At 40.7% G+C, this 20729-nt stretch overlaps 1 protein-coding gene across 1 annotated transcript; it reads left to right on the top strand.

The window, feature by feature from the left end:
* Positions 1-1848: 1848 nt before the first annotated feature.
* On the top strand, positions 1849-20084 carry LOC120058935 (WAP four-disulfide core domain protein 3-like). Its single transcript, XM_039007684.1, has 6 exons — positions 1849-1945; positions 2558-2695; positions 3405-3524; positions 17607-17762; positions 19263-19400; positions 19737-20084. The coding sequence occupies exons 1-6, from the start codon at positions 1849-1851 to the stop codon at positions 19871-19873; spliced, it is 786 nt and encodes a 261-aa protein (XP_038863612.1). The 3' UTR covers positions 19874-20084.
* Positions 20085-20729: the final 645 nt, after the last annotated feature.

The raw sequence follows: 20729 nt of genomic DNA, 5'->3' as shown, positions 1-20729 counted from the left end.
ACCGGAGCGCCAAGTCTAGGTCCAAGAGGCTCCTAAATAGCTTCTACCCCAAGCCATAAGACTCCTGAACAGCGAATCAAATGGCTAATCACTTTGTCAACCACAACGTGTTATAGACTGACTGTACAAAACATTATGAACATAGACTGATATAGACTGACCAGGTGAAAGCTGCGATCCCTTATTAATTTCACCTGTTAAAACCACTTCAATCAGTGTAGATGAAGGGTAGGAGACAGGTTAACAGTCAGTCATATAGAATGTGATTTGTATAGTCCTACAATGTTATTGTGAGAGAATAATGTAAGAAAATCCAATGTTGAGCATTTATTTAGTCCGCCAAATAGTTGTCCGCTCTAAGCCACAAGATATCAGTGTAGTAAAATGATAAACGCGTATAGGTCTGCCCATCATGAACTTGACAGATGAGAGAGAAAAGCTTTGATAGAAATTAAAAAAGTTATTTTGGGACATGTATAGGCCTATTTCTTAAGATGAATTACAAGTAAAAATCATATACCATGTAAACAGAGCCCAACCGTTGCCCAAAAATCAACCCATCAACAGTGTTATAGTTCTCCACATACTGTACTTTGAAACATTTCGTTATGAATCATTATACATTGTGGATTTTCACCTGCAGTTTAACAGAAATGCATTCAGTCATTGAACTACACACTCAGTTGAAGACACACTATGGACGTTTAGTTGTTAATTGTTTACATCAAATTTTGGTTTAATTTCTGAACAATATTACTGTCCATTTGGGGGACCACTTTTGGATCAAGAGCACCCCCAGAGGCACAAGTTCCATATATCCTTTTTAATTATTGTCATTACATGTGACCTAAGCAAGTGTTCGGATCCGAACTCGGAATGTAAATTGATGGGCATAGGGACCCTGCAGGTGCATTGTTCCTTGTGCATTCATCTTTTCTATGGTCTCTCCCCAATGATGTGAAAAACCCTGGATTGCTGGTGCTTTGTAATGGCCAATGAGAGGCTTTGAAGCCACAGGCCGCCACATTGGCACACCCCAGAAAGAGCAGTCCTCCATAGGAATGAATGGAGTTCTACAATATTTCTGTAACGGATTTCCTCTTCGTCTGAGGAGGAGTAGCAAGGATCAGACCAATGTGCAGCGTGGTAAGTGTCCATAATGAGAAATTTAATAACTCAACAGAACACTGAACAAAATAACAAAAGTACAAACAACCGAAACAGTCCCGTATGGTGCAAAAACTAACACAGGAAACAACCACCCACAAACACAGGTGGGAACAGGCTACCTAAATATGATTCTCAATCAGAGACAATGATAGACAGCTGCCTCTGATTGAGAACCATATCAGGCCAAACACACAGAAGTACAACACAAGGACAACATAGAACACCAGACATAGATTGCCCACCCAAACTCACGCCCTGACCAACCAAAACAGAGACATAAATAGAATCTCTAAGGTCAGGACGTGACAATTTCAATAGAATGTTTCAAAGACACAATTTCATGTATTTAAGTAATTCTTTGTTGTGGTGGGGGCATTAACATGAACACTCTCAAAATATAAAATGTTCATGTTCAGTTCAATTAATATCATTTTCATGTATGCATTAAGGTGTCTGTAATATAATATATTTGTCAAAAAACAAATGTAGACATTAATAGATGCATTTCTATAGCTTTCTTTTTTACAATGAAGGAGGAGTTCCAAAATGGCTGTGCGGTGGCTTCAAAGCAGCGCCCCCTCTTAGTCATCTAAGGTTAATACATAATATGGTCTCCTCTTCTTCTATGAAATTGATTTGAACTGCATTTGCTCTAACAGTCTTGAAGTCAGCATGGACATGAATTTGTCAGCGCGTTGTGCTTTGGTTCTTTTTCTGTTGGCATTTGTAGATTTGAAAATAGTCTCTGCTGCAGAAACGGGAGGCACATCTACAGGTGAGTTGTTCTAATTAGCCTACTTTGCATTATTTGTCATGAAACAAACTGTGACAATTTGCTGAGTTTTTTGAAGAAGCCTGCTAGATAAAAGTGTTACCTGAACTTAACATTTTTAGTTGGCCCAAACTTAGCTCCAACTTGAGAAAACGTATGCAACAACTCAGTCAACATATAATGATGTGATTGTCAACTTGTCTCATATGTTCATTCAACTATAAATTATTACTTGGGCATCTTAAAAGCACTGTTTGTGTGTCTGTGTGTAACCAGTTGCACAGCCCGTTTTAGTTAACATACAATGTTTTCAACCTACATATTTTAACCAATAGATTGTGAGTATTCAGAAGGCTGCCATGCATTTTCATGGGTGTTATGGGGGAAACATTGATGATCGGGGACAAATGTCTCCAAAACTATTAATTAGACACAAAATTACTTGGAGTATGGCCTACAAACTTTCCAGAGATGCAAATGCATATTTGTCGAATACATCTGAACACATTTATGACAGATTTTCAGAAAATGATTCAGTCCAATTGTGTCTATGTTCATGTCTCATTGTGGCAAGTTGGGTCCCCTGACATATCTGCTCAAATTGTGTTCACAAAGCAAAGCCTGGAGTGTGCCCTCGTAGACGATGGGGCTCAGGGATATGTGCAGAGTTCTGTTCCAATGACAGTGACTGCCCCAATGATGAAAAATGCTGTCACAACGGATGTGGGCATGACTGCATTGCACCTTACACAGGTAGGATATGTTCCCTGAGTGACAGATACACACATCCATTGCATTCATTATTGCTGCATTACTCTGGAATCAAGAAAGCTGGAGCTCGGTTAAGAGCTAAGACACTAAATTATGAAGATTTCCAAGAGCCATGCAGGCATATAGAGTCTATATATATATATATATATATATATGACCCAGAGTATTCCAGCTGAAAGATTCATAGTCATTGTAATAGTAAGACTTCAATGGGAAGAGTCAGTGTAGGCTGACAAGATCCTACCATAAACCTATTTGTAATGGGGAAATGTAAGATCGCTAAAGATCATATTTAGTTTAGAGTGATCAACAAAACATTTAGCGTATACAGTCTATGTAATACACAATATTTCCAGTATTCTAGTTGTGACACTCAAGGTGTGGGTTGATGGTCACTAGACTTGATGCTGAATGTTATGAATTGTTCTCATATCTGTTGATAGTGATTGACGCCAGACTGGATGTCCAAGTACCAGGATCGAGGACACACTGATTATTCACTGTTGTATTGTACTGATGACATTCTGTGACCACTGTGTGATTCTGTAGCAGCTAACATTTATCGTAACCATCTCCACACAAATATGACAGATTTTCAGAAAATGGTTCAGTCCAATTGTGTAAATGTTCATGTCTCTTTGTGGTAAGTTGGGTTCCCTGACATGTCTGGTTAAATTGTGTTGTCCCAAAGCAAAGCCTGGAGTGTGCCCTCGTAGACGATGGGGCTCAGGGACGTGTGCAGAGTTCTGTTCCAATGACAGTGACTGCCCCAATGATGAAAAATGCTGCCACAATGGATGTTGCATTGCACCTACACAGGTAGGATATGGTCCCAGAGTGACAGATACACACATCCATTGCATTTATTATTGCTGCATTACTCTGGAATCAAGAAAGCTGGAGCTTGTAATGTACATTTCATACACATAGATATATATTTTTCACATACTCTCTTTAGAGCTGAGACACTAAATTAAGAAGATTTCCAAGATGTTGTGCAACATCTATACACTCCGAGTATACCAAACGTTAGGAACACTTTCCTATTTTGAGTTGCACCCCCTTTTGCCCTCAGAAAAGCTTCAATTCATCAAGGCATGAACTCTACAAGGTGTTGAAAGCAGTCCATAGGGATGCTGGCCCATGTTGACTCCAATGCTTCTCACAGTTGTGTTATGTTGGCTGGATGTCCTTTGGTTGGTGGACCGTTGGCGGAGGGTAGCCTAGGGGTTAGAGCTTTGGACTAGTAACCGAAAGGTTGCAAGAGCAAATCCCCGAGCTGACAAGGTAAAAATCAGTCGTTAAGAACAAGGCAGTTAACCCACGGTTCCTAGGCCGTCATTGAAAATAAGAATTTGTTCTTAACTAACTTGCCTAGTTAAATAAAAGTCAAATAAATAAAAAATGTAAAAAATCTTGATACACACAGGAAATTGTTGAGCATGAAAAACCCAGCAGCGTTGCAGTTCTTGACACAGTCAAACTGGTGCGCCTGGCACCTACTACCATACCCTGTTCAAAGGCACTTACGTCTGTTGTCTTGCCCATTCACCCTCCTGAAGGGCACACATACATAATCCATGTGTCTATTGTCTCAAGGCTTAAAAATCCTTCATCCTTCTTTAACCTGTCTCCTCCCCTTCATCTACACTGATTGAAGTGGATTTAACAAGTTACATCAATATTGGATCATAGCTTTCACCTGGATTCACCTGGTCAGTCTCTGTCATGGAATGAGCAGGTGTTCATCATGTTTTGTTCAGTCAGTGTATAACACATTGTTGTTGATAAAGTGATACAAATGCATATTTCAGGAAAATATGGGAATATCAGGCAGAGACTTCAGAGGAGTAGCAACATACGTTTCTTATGATACAGCAATTCACAGAACATTAATTAAGCTGACAATTTGTCAAGGGCCACCAACAGAATTCCAACTCATTATAATAGTTAGAACTCAATGGAAAGAATCAGTGTACGGATGATTTCCATTGTTCTAGTTGTGACACTCAAGGTGTGAGTTGATGGTCACTAGACTTGATGCTGAATGTTATGGATTGTTCTCACATCTGTTGATAGAGATTGACGCCGGACTTGAGGTACAAGGGCCGAGGACACACTGATTATTCACTGTTATATTGTATTGATGACATTCTGTGAACACTGTGTGATTCTGTAGCAGCTGACAGCCTGTTTGTTTTGACTTCCTACAAGCCTCTAGAGCTGGTGTTTACAGAACATTTGGTGCTGTCTGATTAGAATGTAAAGGGCATGTCTCCAAGATGCCAGTTAGACATTTTCTCTGCTTCTGTGCTGGAAGTGTCTCCCTGTTGCAAATTGTAATAAACTGTGTCCTCCACGTTTTTGGAGGTAAAATATCTTTTGGGGGGTTTTACAGCTTTTCTGCTACATATACATGCACATACATTGTACATATACATTTTATATGTATCAATTTATTATGGATAGATTTGATTGACTTTACCTGCGACTGCTTTTCTCGATTGTTAACCTGGAAATTCCTATTACACGTATGTTTCTACTGTATAACTGACCGCTTTTTCTCTGTTACCATAGTGAAGCCCGGTCGCTGTGTCCTGCCCAAGGGGACCTACATGTGTGCCGAGTACTGTTACAAAGATGGCCAGTGCCCGAGGAACAGAAGTGTTTCCGGATATGTTGATTCTACGCCTGCACTGAGCCATTGAAGCTTTATTGGAAATTCTTAATAATTATAAGAAATAAGTAGAAAATACAAATTATTACATGTACAATTATGTCTTTGAAAACTGATGATTTTATGCAATAATAAAAAATTTAAATTATCATAGCTTTTATGGAATCTGGACCAACTTCATGGACGGTATGTCAATTGACAAACTCATGTGGACTGCTGAATTTGAATAAAACAAGATTTTGAACACCTGTGCCTTGTTTTTTAGGGGTTTATTTGAGACTCATGTGTTGCTCATGTGAATATCCTTAATTTTCCGGCTTCAGACCAATGCCTTTTCTCACTTTAAACATAGTTTTTGGTTTTTAATTTCCATGTTTTTTACACCGGAAGGTGATCATGCAACCTTATTATACAACATTATAATTAAGCAATAAGGCACGAGGAGGTGTGGTATATGGCCAATATACCATGCTAAGGACTGTTCTTAGCACGATGCAAAACGGAGTGCCTGGATATACAGCCCTTAGCCGTGGTATATTGGCCATACACCACAAACCTCCGAGGAGCCTTATTGCTATTATAAATAGGTTACCAATGTAATTAAAGGTGTAAAAATAAATTATTTGTCATACCAGTGTTATACGTTCTGATATATCATGGCTGTCAATGTAACGATTGTCGTCGGGAGAAGGAGAGGAGGACCAAAGTGCAGCGTGGTACGTATCCATAATACTTTTAATAAAGATGAATACGTGAACAAAAACAACAAAACGACCAACGAACAGTTCTGAAAGGTGCAACAAACACTAAACAGAAAATAACCACCCACAAACACAGGTGGGAACATGTTACCTAAGTATGGTTCTCAATCATAGACAACGATAGACAGCTGCCTCTGATTGGGAACCATACCAGGCCAAACACATATAAATACAAAAACAAGGCCAACATAGAACACCAGACATAGAATGCCCACCCAAACTCACGCCCTGACCAACCAAAATAGAGACATAAAAAGGATCTCTACGGTCAGGGCGTGACAGTCAGCCTATCAGCATCCCAGTTTAAATAGAGTTTAGCACATGCTCTCCTTGTGAATCTTCACAATGATGAGTGTTTTTAAATTGTATTTATTGATAAGATCCCTGCTCATAATCCTACTGATTATTGCTCAAAGAAAATTGGCGAGAGCAAGGAAACAAAGACTGAAGCAAATATTTACTATGCGATTACACAATGTAGCTGGCTAGATAGATGACTACACGAGCACGAAATATGGCCGAGCTGTTCTCAGTGGAAGGGTTCTGAAATATTCTCTCTCGCCAAGGCGAGGTGTGACCGTGAATATAGTCATCCAGCTCGGTGGAAACAACTTGGGACACACAAAGGGGACAGCCCTGGTGCGTGAGATGCGATATGACTTGGAGGTAGTCCAAATGCTCCCTGGGACAATGGTGAGCTACTCTGACATCAAACTGTGGAAGATTTGGATGTTCCTCCGTGGCAGGCACATGCCCACAATCCACCACTTTGCATTAAATCACTGTGTCCCTGGGCTGTACCATAGGGCAGGGTTTCCCAAACTCGGTCCTGGGGCCCCTCCTGGGTGCACGTTTTGGTTTTTGCTCTAGCACTACACAGCTGATGAAAATAATCAAAGCTTGATGATGAGTTGGTTATTTGAATCAGCTGTGTAGTGCTTGGGCAAAAACCCCAAATGTGCACCAAGTGGTACCCATGGTAACAACCATTCCTGAACCTGACTCCAAAAACAAGCCACCGATGGACAGTACCAAAATAGATACTCTATTGATTCTGTTCAATGCCCCATATACTGAGCATTCTTTTTGTAGCGGGAATTTGATATAATAGCTTCAATTGAAAAGAAAGGGTTGATGCTTCAATTGTTACTTTGTATATTATTTCATAAATCTGATGCCATGGTATTGGGATATCTGTAACGGTAGTCCTCCTCCTCTTCATCCGAAGAGGAGGAGCATGGATTGAACCAAGGCGCAGCGTTTTGGAATGACATGATTTATTTAAGACACGACAAAACAACGAAGACAGAAAACGAACTATACTTGAATTAACTAACAAAATAACAAAACGAATGTAGACAGACCTGGACGACGAACTTACATGAAACACTAAGAACGCAATAACAGGAAAACTGACTACACAAAAACCGAACGAACAAACATACCGAGAACAGTCCCGTGTGGCGTAACATACAGACACTGACACAGGAGACAACCACCCACAACAAACAATGTGAAACAACCTACCTTAATATGACTCTCAATCAGAGGAAACGCCAAACACCTGCCTCTAATTGAGAGCCATACCAGGCAACCCATAAACCAACATAGAAACAGAAAACATAGACTGCCCACCCAACTCACGTCCTGACCAACTAACACATACAAAAACTAACAGAAAATAGGTCAGGAACGTGACAATATCGAAAATCTGTTCCCAACTATCTTGAATTTAATGCGGTATAGTTGTCAACCCTCTTGACCATAAGGGAAACTGATACATGTTACGATTTATATTGGTCATTTTAAGCCATTTACGATTAATTAATTCCTTTCTCTTTTAAGTAATTTCCTCTTCCATTATTGTAGCAGAGCTGCGATGAACTGGTTATAATTTTGTATTGAGCATACATTTCCTTACACCGTGATTAATTGCTTGTGTGACATAATTTTAACTTCGTTGTTTACAATGTCATTCATTAACATGATACCTTCCTTATACATTCTCTACAAGAAAATGTTTTTTTCCTCTGTAAGTACTTTTGAGATTAGACATTATATAGCCTATGTTCTGCCTCTTCTGGAGGATAACATTTAAATAGTAACCAACTATGTTTGGCTTCATTTGAAAATTATACTGGAAAACTTCTTTTTTTCTTTCCCTTTTTTTCAATTTTTGCATAAAATGACATACCAAATCTAACTAACCTGTAGCTCAGGCCCTGAAGCAAGGATATGCATATTCTTGGTACCATTCGAAAGGAAACACTTTGAAGTTTGTGAAAATGTGAATTGAATGTAGGAGAATATAACACAATAGATCTGGTAGAAGAAAATACAAAGAAAAAAACAACCTGTTTTTTTCTACCACCATCTTTGTAATGCAATAGAAAGGTCCCAATTCTAGCCATCACTCTGGTTGTAATTCCGGTGGTGTCCACAAGATGACAGCAGTTTAAGTGCAAATTTTAGATGGATAACTTGAAGAATGAGCGACCTACATGACATTTAGTGTGAAGTCACCCAGGTACATTTTGGCAAAACGTGAAGGAGACATTGGCATTCATGTTCCATTTTTCTGCAAGAATATCGTCAAATCTGTATACTTGGACTTTGATTTATCTTTTCCAGTATTAGTAGCCGTATTATAAGTTCAACATTTGCCAAAGAACCAGTTTTCATATCTTCATAACTCTGAATATTCTAATACTTTTTATCCAAAATGAAAAGGCATGCTGTCGCAAAAGGTTAGCGCCTACATTTTGCGACCGAGACAGGGATACTCCCGTAAAGCCCAGCTCATTGGCTATCTAGCTAGCTTTGTTTGACCCCGATTGGTGCTTATTTGACAAAGATACAGTCGATCAAATGAAGACAGGCGTGCCATGAAGGCGTGCCATGAAGGCGTCCTATAGGATATACAACATATACAACACAACAAATGATATAGTGAAGTCTGGTTACATTCTATGATCTCTGAGGAATACATACGAACGTGAATTGACCGGTTGAAACAACGTTTATGGTTAGATTTTTACAGATTCCTTTCATTGCAAACAGTACAAAATCGATCGTGCATGCTATATGGAGCTTTTTAGGATATGAAAAAGGATTTTATCTAACAAAACGACACTTCATGTTATCTCTGGGACCCTTTGGATGATAAATCAGAGCAAGATTTCAGAATGTAAGTACACATTTCACCTTCGGAGGTGAATTTATCAAACCTATTGCGGTGAAAAAGTGTTTTGTACTTCCCACATATGCTGAGCACTTGTTAGCTGCTTTTCCTTCACTCTGCGGTCCAACTTATCCCAAACCATCTCAATTGGGTTGAGGTTCGGGTGATTGTAGAGGCCAGGTCATCTGATGCAGCACTCCATCACTCTCCTTCTTGGTCAAGTAGCCCTTACACAGCCTGGAGGTGTGTTGGGTCATTGTCCTGTGGAAAAACAAATTACAGTCCCACTAAGCGCAAACCAGATGGGATGGTGTATCGCTGCCGAATGCTGTGGTAGCCATGCTCGTTAAGTGTGCCTTGAATTCTAAATAAATTACTGACAGTGTCACCAGCAAAGCACCCCCACACATCACACCTCCATGCTTCATGGTGGGAACCACACATGCGGAGATCATCCGTTCACCTACTCTGTGTCTCACAAAGACAGCGGTTGGAACCAAAAATATCAAATTAGGACTCATCAGACCAAAGGACAGATTTCCACCGGTATAATGTCCATTGCACGTGTTTCTTGGCCCAAGCAAGTCTCTTCTTATTATTGGTGTCCTTTAGTAGTGGTTTCTTTGCAGCATTTCGACCATGAACGCCTGATTCACGCAGTCTCCTCTGAACAGTTGATGATGAGATGTGTCTGTTACTTGAACTCTGTGAAGCATTTATTTGGCTGCAAATTCTGAGGCTGGTATCTCTAATGAACTTATCCTCTGCAGCAGAGGTAACTCTGGGTCTTCTTTTCCTGAGGCGATCCTCATGAGAGCCAGACTCATCATAGCACTTGATGGTTTTTGCGACTACACTTGAAGAAACTTTCAAAGTTCTTGAAATGTTCCACATTGACTGAGTTTCATGTCTTAAAGTAATGATGGATTGTCATTTCTCTTTGCTTATTTGAGCTGTTCTTGCCATAATATGGACTTGGTCTTTTACCAAATAGGGCTATTGTCACAAAATAACTGCTTGACTCAAACGCATTAAGAAGGAATGGAACTCCACAAATTAACGTCTAACAAGGCACACCTGTTAATTGAAATGCATTCCAGGTGACTACCTTGTGAAGCTGATTGAGAGACTGCCAAGAGTGTGCAAAGCTGTCATCAAGACAAATGGTGGCTACTTTGAAGAATCTAAAATATATTTTGATTTGTTCAACACTTTTTGGTTTACTATATGATTCCATATGTGGTATTTCATAGTTCATCAGCTAAAGTCACTTTTTGTGAATTTTGAAGCATTTATGTAATTAAGAAAAACATTTGTGGACTAAAAACGTTATGTTACACAGCATAGAGTTTGTCTGAAGTTACACATCACAGTATCACAACAGCGTGACCGTTTTGGAATATTGTGTGCTTATTGTTTAGAAAGTATTTAGTATTTATTATGTATAAATAGGCCACACTTTAGATGAGGCCATGCAAAAAGACTTAACTAATGATTAGTAAAGTAGTTTATAAAGATGTAATCTTATGTAATGGTCTTATGAATATTATGAAATACTTTACAAGTTGTTTTTAAATGTGTGCATGTGTGAATAACTAGGTAACTAACATTGACAAATGTGGGAGTAATGATTTAATAAATTATTCATAAAATATTAACCAAGCCATTATAAATGCTTTATTACGTGGAGTTATTATAAAGTGCTACCGAATACAGTATTTAATTCTACATGATTACATTCTGTTTCAGACTCATGTGGGAATCTAGTGAAATAGATCATTTCCGTTTTGGGCCGATCTCCATGTCATGCTGGCAAGGTGATGAGCTATGGACTGGAAAAATGGGCTGTGCTATGAATTGGTTCCTGGCTGATCTCAGAAGTGTTGGTGGCCCTTGACAAATTGTCAGCTTAATGTTCTGTGAATATCACTGTATAATAAGTAGTGTATGTTGCTAGTGCTACCCCTCTGAGTTCTCAGTCCGATATTCCCAAATTCCCCTCCTCGGACATATGCATTTTATCATTATATGAACCACAACATGTTATATATTTTCTTATTAGGCAATAGGCTATCTCCTCTTTATCTAACCTAAGTTGTCTCAGTCAGCCACATATAATGTGATGAGTATAGTCCTACAGCGTAATTTGGAGGGAAATTGAAATATAGTAATTACTTTGTTTATGGAGGTGTACATTATAAAAGTGATAATGTAAGAAAATCCAATGTTGAGCATTTATCTTGTCCGCCAAATAGTTGTCTAATCTAAGCCACCAGATGTCAGTGTAGTCAAAGAAAGAACGCTTATTCATCTGCCCAACATAACCATGACAGCTGAGTAAATGTGTAGGCCTAAAGACCATCCTAAAGGTGAATTATACGTTTTTAACAACAACAACAAAAATATTCTACAATATACAGGCAACGGAATCCAACCATTTCCCAAACTCAAACAATCAACAGAGTGCTATCTCTTTACATGGCGCCGGAGAGGAGGGCTGAGTTCTTATTGGCTCTTAACCAACCATGCTATTTTGTTTGTTTTTTCACGTTGTTCGTAACTTGTTCTGTACATAATGTTGCTGCTACCGTCTCTTATGACCGAAAAGAGCTTCTGGACATCAGAACTGCGATTGCTCACCTCAAACTGGACAAAGAGTTCTTCTTCAATGAGTCAGACAGGAGGGATATGCTACCATAGACACCCGACCAGGCCCAGATCCCTGTGATTCGTTGGAAAAGGAAACTGAGATTTAGTGGAAAAGATCAGGGTGCCTTGCGAGGATCAGGTGACGAGTGGCTAATCTGCCCTTGCCTTCCGTCCTGCTAGATAATGTTCAATCGCTGGAAAATAAATGGGACGAGCTGAAAGCACATATATCCTACCAACGGGACATTAAAAACTGTAATATCTTATGTTTCACCGAGTCGTGGCTGAACGATGACATTAAGAACATACAGCTGGCGGGTTATACACTCCATCGGCAGCACAAAACAGCAGCCTCTGGTAAGACACGGGGCGGGTGCATATGCATATATATGTGAACAACAGCTGGTGCACAATATCTAAGGAAGTCTCGAGGCTTTGCTCGCCTGAGGAAGAGTATCTCATGAAAAGCTGTAGACCACACTATCTTCCTAGAGAGTTTTCATCTGTATTTTTCGTAGCTGTCTACATACCACCAGACTCATGCTGGCAATAAAACCACGCTCAAAGAGCTGTATATCGCCATAAGCAAACAGGAAATCGCTCATCGAGGCGACGCTCCAAGTGGCAGGGGACTTTAATGCAGGGAAACTTAAAACAGTTTTACCTCATTTCTATCAGAAGGTTAAATGTGCAACCAGAGGGGAAACAATTCTAGACCACCTTTACTCCACACACAGAGATGCGAACAAGACTCTCCCTCGCCCTCTATTTGGGCAAATCTGACTATAATTCTATCCTCCTGATTCCTGCTTACAAGCACCAGTGACTCGGTTTATAAAAAAGTGGTAAGATGAAGCAGATGCTAAACTACAAGACTGCATTGCTAGCACAGACTGGAATATGTTCCACGATTCTTCCGATGACATTGAGGAGTACACTGCATCGGTCACTGGTGATATCAATAACTGTATCGAGGACATCGTCCCCACAGTGACTGTATGTACATACACCAACCAGAAGCCATGGATTACAGGCAACATTCACACTGAGTTAAAGGGTAGAGGTACCGCTTTCAAGGAGCGGGACTCTAACCCGGAAGCTTATAAGAAATCCCGCTATGCCCTCCGACGAACCATCAAAAAGGCAAAGTGTCAATACAGGATTAAGATCGAGTCGTACTACACCGGCTCCAACGCTCGTCGGATGTGGCAGGGCTTGCACTTACCTCGATGCACTTATTGATAAAACCAGTGACTGATGTGGGTGGCAGGGTAGCCTAGTGGTTAGAGCGTTGAACTAGTAACCGAAAGTTTGCAAAATCAAATCCACGAGCTGACAAGCTAAAAATCTGTTGTTCTGCCCCTGAACAAAACAGTTAACCCACGGTTCCTAGTCTGTCATTAAAAATAAGAATTTGTTCTTAACTGACTTGCCTAGTTAAAAAAGTCAAAATAAATGTGTCAGGGCTTGCAAACTTTTACAGACTACAAAGGGAATCACAGCCAAGAGTTGCCCAGTGACAAGAGCCTACCAGATGAGCTAAATAACTTATACGCTTGCTTCGAGGCAAGTAACACTGAAATATGCATTAGAGCATCAGCTGTTCCGGACAACTGTGTGATCACGCTCTCCACCGCCGATGTGAGTAAGACCTTCAAACAGGTCAACATTCACAAGGCCACAGGGCCAGACGGATTACCAGTACGTGTACTCCGAGCATGCCCTGACCAAGTGTCTTCACTGACATTTTCAACCTCTCCCTGTCTGAGTCTGTAATACCAACATGTTTCAAGCAGACCACCATAGTCCCTGTGCCCAAGAACACTAAGGTAACCTGCCTAAATGACTACCGACCCATAGTACTCATGTCTGTAGACATGAAATGCTTTGAAAGACTGGTCATGGCTCACATCAACACCATTATCCCAGAAACCCTAGACCCACTCCAATTAGCATACGGCACCAACAGATCCACAGATGATGCATCGCTATTGCACTGCACCCTGCCCTGTCACACTGGACAAAAGGAACACCTATGTGAGAATGCTATTCATTGACTACAGCTCAGTGTTCAACACCATAGTCCCCTCAAAGCTCATCACTAAGCTAAGGACCCTGGGACTAAACACCTCCCTCTGCAACTGGATCCTGGACTTCCTGACAGGCCATCCCCAGGTGGTAAGGGTAGGTAACAACACATCCGCCACGCTGATCCTCAACACAGGGGCCCCTCAGGGGTGGGTGATCAGCCCCCTCCTGTACTCCCTGTTCACACATGACTGCACGGCCAGGCACAACTCCAACACCATCATTAAGTTTGCTGATGACACAACAGTGGTAGGCCTGATCACCGACAATGATGAGACAGCCTATAGGGAGGAGGTCAGAGACCTGACCGTGTGGTGCAAGGACAACAACCTCTCCCTCAACATGAACAAGACAAAGGAGATGATTGTGGACTACAGTAAAAGGAGGACCGAGCACGCCCCCATTCTCATTGACAGGGCTGTAGTGGAGCAGGTTGAGAGCTTCAAGTTCCTTGGCGTCCACATCACCAACAAACTAACATGGTCCAAGCACACCAAGACAGTCGTGAAGAGGGCACAACTAAACCTATTCCCTGTCAGGAGAATGAAAAGATTTGGCATGGGTCCTCAGATCCTCAAAAGGTTTTACAGCTGCACCATCGAGAGCCTCCTGACGGGTTGCATCACTGCCTGGTATGGCAACTGCTCCGCCTCCGACCGCAAGGCACTACAGGAACAGCACAAAATTACACGTCATGCAATGCACGGCTCACCATCCAACTGCACTCACTTACGCTGGTTTGGTGCTTGTTCACTGGGCATGTAGTTACCAAAATAATACAATTACAATATACAATATAATATATTTAACAATGTACCTGATAGGAGCAGCACAAAATTGCACGTCATGCAATGCACGGCTCACCATCCAACTCTGCACTCACGCACTGTACAAAATATATGAACCCCCCCCACCAGACACATTAAGTTGCTAGCTAGTATTAGCGGGAATTCTTTACAACAAAATGCACAACAAATATTAACCAAAAAATGCTGCATCTATTGTGTGATGTTCGAATAACATTTACAAACAAATTGATATAAATTGTACATTTAAATCATCACTTGGGAGTATAAAAATCACTTTTGACGTACAGTGCTTTGCAACCAACAACTTACCGCTGGTTAGGTGCTTGTTCACTGGTACGATTCTAACTGAAACATCCTCCCTCGTAAGCAAGCTATGCAAACCAGCCAATAAGATGCCATGTTGAGTAGGTGAAGGCAAGACAAAACTAAAACCAAAAACCCATTGGCCTAACAATAAAGTGGCTAGGGGAATCACCAATATAACCCTGTTACACCTGTGAAGCCCTTTTTGTGCAAAGCAATGATGACGGCACGTGTTTCCTTGCAGGTAACCATGGTTGACAGAGGAAGAACAATGATTCCAAGCACCACCCTCCTTTTAAAGCTTCCAGTCTGTTATTCGAACTCAATCAGCATGACAGAGTGATCTCCAGCCTTGTCCTCGTCAACACTCACACCTGTGTTAACGAGAGAATCACTGACATGATGTCAGCTGGTCCTTTTGTGGCAGGGCTGAAATGCAGTGGAAATGTTTTTGGGGGATTCAGTTCATTTTCATGGCAAAAAGGGACTTTGCAATTAATTGCAATTCATCTGATCACTCTTCATAACATTCTGGAGTATATGCAAATTGTCATCATACAAACTGAGGCAGCAGACTTTGTGAAAATTAATATTTGTGTAATTCTCAACTTTTGGCCACGACTGTACACCTGTTGTATTCGGCGCATGAGACAAATACAATTTGATTTGAAACATTTCGTTTATGAATCATTATGCGTTATGGGATGTCACCAGCAGTCCAACAGAAATCCTTTCAGTCATTGAATTACCATCTCATTTGACGTTCAGTTAGTGTATTTTTTAATACAGTTTCATTGTATATGGCAAATTTCAGCTTAAATGTTAATAACAATTTGGTGGTGCTTATATTTGTCCTATTTCGCACATGTTCAAGTGTGTTTTAATATGCATGTGTGAATGGAAATGTGTTTTTTGCATATCACAACTCTCCCTGATACACCTTCAGAGAGTGGTGTCACAGCCAGGGTCTGCTATTATCAACAACAAGCCGGAAGCAATTAAGGTTAAGGGCCTTGCTCAAGGGCACGTCGACAGATTTTTCACGTTGTAGGCTTGTAGATTTGATCTCACAACCTTTCTGTTACTGGCCAAACACTCTAGCCCTTAGGCTACTTGACACCCATGTACATGTTGGCTGTATGATTCATGTAATATTCATCAATTTCTTATCCAAAACCATACAAATCCTTAGTTTTAGGCTAACAATATTTGCTTTTGCTGATGGGTTTAGGGAGGTGTTCCCCTTTTTGTCCAATTATGAATATCTGTTCTAATTTCTTTGCAATGTTCCTGTCCATTTGGGGCACCCTTTTTGGATCAATAGCAACCCACGTAAAAAGTTCCATATTGCCTCTTTAATAATTGTTATTAGATGTGACCTAAGCAAGTGTTCGATCCGAACTCGGAATGTAAAATGAGGGACATAGGGACCCTGCAGGCCTATTGTTCCCCATGCGTTGGGCTCTCATTTGGGGTGCGTTCAGTTCGACTAACCGTTTGCTACGTTGCGTGACGGTTTGTACTGAACGACACGTTTCCCAAAACGTTCTTCAACGTTCTTGAACAGACTTTGACGTATGTTTGCTCAGTTTGGTGGGTGTGGCGGGTGTCACTCACTGAGGTATAATAAGGTGTGGTGGCATGAAGCAATGAGTGACGTATTCAAAGGGCAGCGTCCATGCTGGCGTTCATATATATATCAGTTATGCTGACAGCGTTCCCCAACCCTGGCCTGAAACAACAACCCAACCCCTCCGCGTTTTTCAACTGGTCGTTCAGAACAGCCCCGTTTCCGTTTAATTGAACGATGCACAACGTTTTTTCATACTGAACGCGCCCAGGTCTCTCTTCTATGAAATCTATTTGGACTATTTGCTCCAAGTACAGTCTAGAAGTCAGCATGGAAATGAATTCGTCAGCGCTTTGTGCTTTGGTTATTGTTCTGTTGGCATTTGATTTGAAAATAATCTCTGCTGCAGAAACTGGAGGCAATTCTACAGGTGAGTTGTTAAAATTACTTTGCATTATTTGTCACTATTTGTCATGAAACAAAGTAAGGCAATTTGATTAGTTATTTTAAGTAGCCATTTGACATGTAGGCCTACCTATGTGATGTGAGACACAAGTGACTAGCCTATATAGGCCTAATTTGTGTATAGGCTATTTTGCATCTTATTGTGTTGTTTTACTTACTAAAAACACTAGCCAGCCATTATGATTTAAATTTGCTGGTTGAAACAATCCAGCCTTACACTTGGCCATTTTACGCATAGCCTACACTGAATGTGCAGGTACCGAAAATGAACGAAAAAGCTTGTTTTTGTAATCCATTGCCGTAATGTTGCTAGAGTAGCCTACTTTGTAATTACAGTTTAATTAACGTGATTTGAGGTCGCCCAAGTTCACTCCAACGATTCCTCCTGCTCTCTCACAGTGCCAATCCTCCCAAAGGCAGGTCAGTGCCCGCGGCTTCTGAACGTGGTGCCGTCACACAAGGGATGTGTCCGCGATGAGGACTGTCCTAAAGATGACAAATGCTGCGTATTTGACTGCGGCGCAGTGTGTGTCCCACCTGCCTTCAGTAAGAACCTGACTGGCTTATTAACCTCAGGCCCAGCAATACCTAGCAAAAATTTGTTTTTTCACTACTTTCATTGATCTGTACAGCCTTCAATATGTACAGCCTTCATATTTAGCCTCTCAATTAAGTGTTTTACGATTTTCTTTTCAGTACAATGAAAGTATTAGTAGAAATCTAATGAAAAAGAATTTGACAAATTAGTTGCCTTCATGAGTATTATTGACTAATGTCAAAAACAAAAAATGAGGTCCACCAAACAATAACCTGATAAAACATTTTTTTACAGAAATGTTTTGCTTAGTAAGAAATGAATGTCCAACTAGTCAGTACCAACTGTGTGGAGTTTGGAGTTTGTGACAGCAACAATGTGAGCTTATTACAGTATTATAGACATATGTTCGGGGGTGTCCTATGATCTTTTATGTAGAAGAACCTTTGCTTTCTATCGACTCGTGTGGCTTGTGAGCTTCGTAGAGCAAAACAGTGCGTGTTCGTGAGCGTCTCAGTTTTTTATAGTGGGGTTCATAATAGTTTGTAGCTCAAACCGTTCGGAGTTTACAGACGTTTTTGTGAGAATAACCGTTTTCAGGATCCGCCCTTGTCTCTCAAACACAGCCCCCGTTAATCGCACAGACTAATGGTTGGTATGGGACCATGTCTGTTCCCACAGCCCTTTGTTCCTTCAGTTCCCACAGCCCTATGTTCTCTCAGCCCTACGTTCCTTCAGCCCTATGTTCCCTCAGCCCAAAATTCCCTCAGTTCTTTCTATCTTCTAAACCAGGAGTCGGCAACCCAAATGAGAGGAGTAACCTTTTTTCAAAATCTCTATATTAGTATTTTATATAGTATTTTTGGAGGAGCAAGGAATGTACCCGTGTTTCAGATGAGGAAAAACTGGAAAGAGAGATATAGTCAAAAACTTTAATGTGAAAACAAATATTTTACATTGTGTATGTTTTTCACATCCTTGATGTACACAGGTCTTTTGGTGAGTTGATCCAATGTTGCATGAATGAATAAATTAGAACCATCAATAACAGTTAAAGATGCATGTGTTTGTACCTTGCATAGAACTTCGATAAGGCATTACATGTATTTTTACTTAAGTAGATGCAAAACAAATATGAATAATAATCTTAGAAAATACAATTTGTCTGTAATATTGACAAAAGGTCAAGGTCACAGTGATTGCACATATTCAATAGGTCCCATACACCCTTAACTATTATTACTTAACTATTTGTATAGATTCTGAAATAATCAGCATTTTTTTAACCTTATAACAAGAAGCATTTGTGCCAGTTTTGATTGAAATTGTTTCAGTGATTACTGAGGGAACATAAGGCTGAGAGAACATAGGCTTGAGGGAACATAGGCCTGAGGGAAACATTGATGATGGGGACCAAATATCTAGTCACAAATTTTCAGAAAGTGGTTCATGTCTCTTTGTGGTAAGTTGGGTTCCCTGACACGTCTGCTCTGCAAATTGTGTTTCCAAAGCAAAGCCAGGAGTCTGCCCTCGCAGACGATGGGGCTCAGGGATGTGTGCTGAGTTCTGTTCCAATGACAGTGACTGCGCCAACGATGAAAAATGCTGCCACAATGGATGTGGGCATGAGTGCATTGCACCTTACACAGGTAGGATATGGTCCCAGAGTGACAGATACACACATCCATTGCATTCATTATTGCTGCATTACTCTGGAAACAAGAAAGCTGGAGCTTGTAATGTACATTTCATACACAAAGATCAATATATTTCACATCACTCTCTTTAGAGCTGAGACACTCAATTAAGAACATTTCCAAGATCCATGCAGGCACATAGAGTCTATATATATGACCCTGAGCATTCCAGCTATAGAATAAGAAAGTGTAAAACTTTAATGGGAATAGTCCGTGTAAGCTGTTGCTACCATAAACCTACAGTATGTTGCTACTTTATAATGAAACACCTTTTTTCTGTTGCCTTAGTGAAACCTGGTCGCTGTGCTCTGCCTAAGGGGACCCCCATGTGTGCTGAGTACTGTTACCATGACGGCCAGTGCCCCGAGGAACAGAAGTGTTGCCGGACAACCTGCGGCCACGCCTGCAGTGAGCCATGCTCATAGGACAGCAAGGTTCGGGTCTGGAGAGGAGTGACAACACTCCTCAAATCATTTCAATAAAAAAATAAGAGTTCTCCTTCTTCAAGAAGAGGAATGCTTGTTGTTGTTTTTTAGAGGGGGGGAGGGGGTTGTACTTGTTTGTATTCCAATCAATAAAGCGGTCTGTGCAGCCTTTATATACATTCCAGTACATGTATTACCTTGTTGGTGGAAATCTAGTTTCCCGGGTGCCTTTTTAAGCCGGCGCTGAGCTACAACGACAAATGATGGAACACCAAGAATGGAAATTGCTCAAGTATGTACACGTTCTGTCTGTCCACCAGATTCAGTGCTTATTCTTCTATTTGGTCAGTGATTTGTCTGGAGCACTCAGGTTTCTAGTGTTACTACACCTCCCCCAACTCTGCACAAAGTTTCTGTGTTCCCTGCCAATGTATACCCACTTCCCTGTCTAAATGGACTGAGTTCAGCAGAGCTATTAAACCGGACATGACCCTCATTAGCCCTGTTTATACCTGGTTCTAACATGCATCCTTTGTCCTGATCCTGCCCACCGCCGGAGGTAGTCAGGCACGCATTTGTAGACGGCTATGGACAGTGAAACCATTTAAATCATCATTATCCTGCCCTCTGTCATTTACAGGTGGCACAATAGACTTGTGGCATCAATATGTACATTTAAATAAACATTATATTGAAAGAATATCAGTCAAATAATTTGCATACAGGGATAGACCAGGAAATCTAGTCACAATGCATACACCTTGGACAGATAGGAGACACATTCTAATACCACGTGTAGACAGATGTCTGAAAATGTGGGCACAATCTGAATGTGGAGAAGATCAGGACACAGCAT

This window comes from Salvelinus namaycush, chromosome 14, assembly GCF_016432855.1.
Source record: "Salvelinus namaycush isolate Seneca chromosome 14, SaNama_1.0, whole genome shotgun sequence".
Lineage (NCBI taxonomy): Eukaryota > Metazoa > Chordata > Actinopteri > Salmoniformes > Salmonidae > Salvelinus > Salvelinus namaycush.
Note: the sequence above shows the minus strand (reverse complement) of the source record. Positions and strands in the feature narration are given on the sequence as shown.

What these genes read in the sequence shown, in the direction of transcription:
- LOC120058935 (XM_039007684.1), top strand. Translation starts at nt 1,849, where the DNA reads ATGAATTTGTCAGCGCGTTGTGCTTTGGTTCTTTTTCTGTTGGCATTT. An exon ending in AACGGGAGGCACATCTACAG is followed by an intron (nt 1,946 to 2,557) that starts GTGAGTTGTTCT and finishes GTGTTCACAAAG; the next exon opens with CAAAGCCTGGAGTGTGCCCT. An exon ending in CTGCATTGCACCTTACACAG is followed by an intron (nt 2,696 to 3,404) that starts GTAGGATATGTT and finishes GTTGTCCCAAAG; the next exon opens with CAAAGCCTGGAGTGTGCCCT.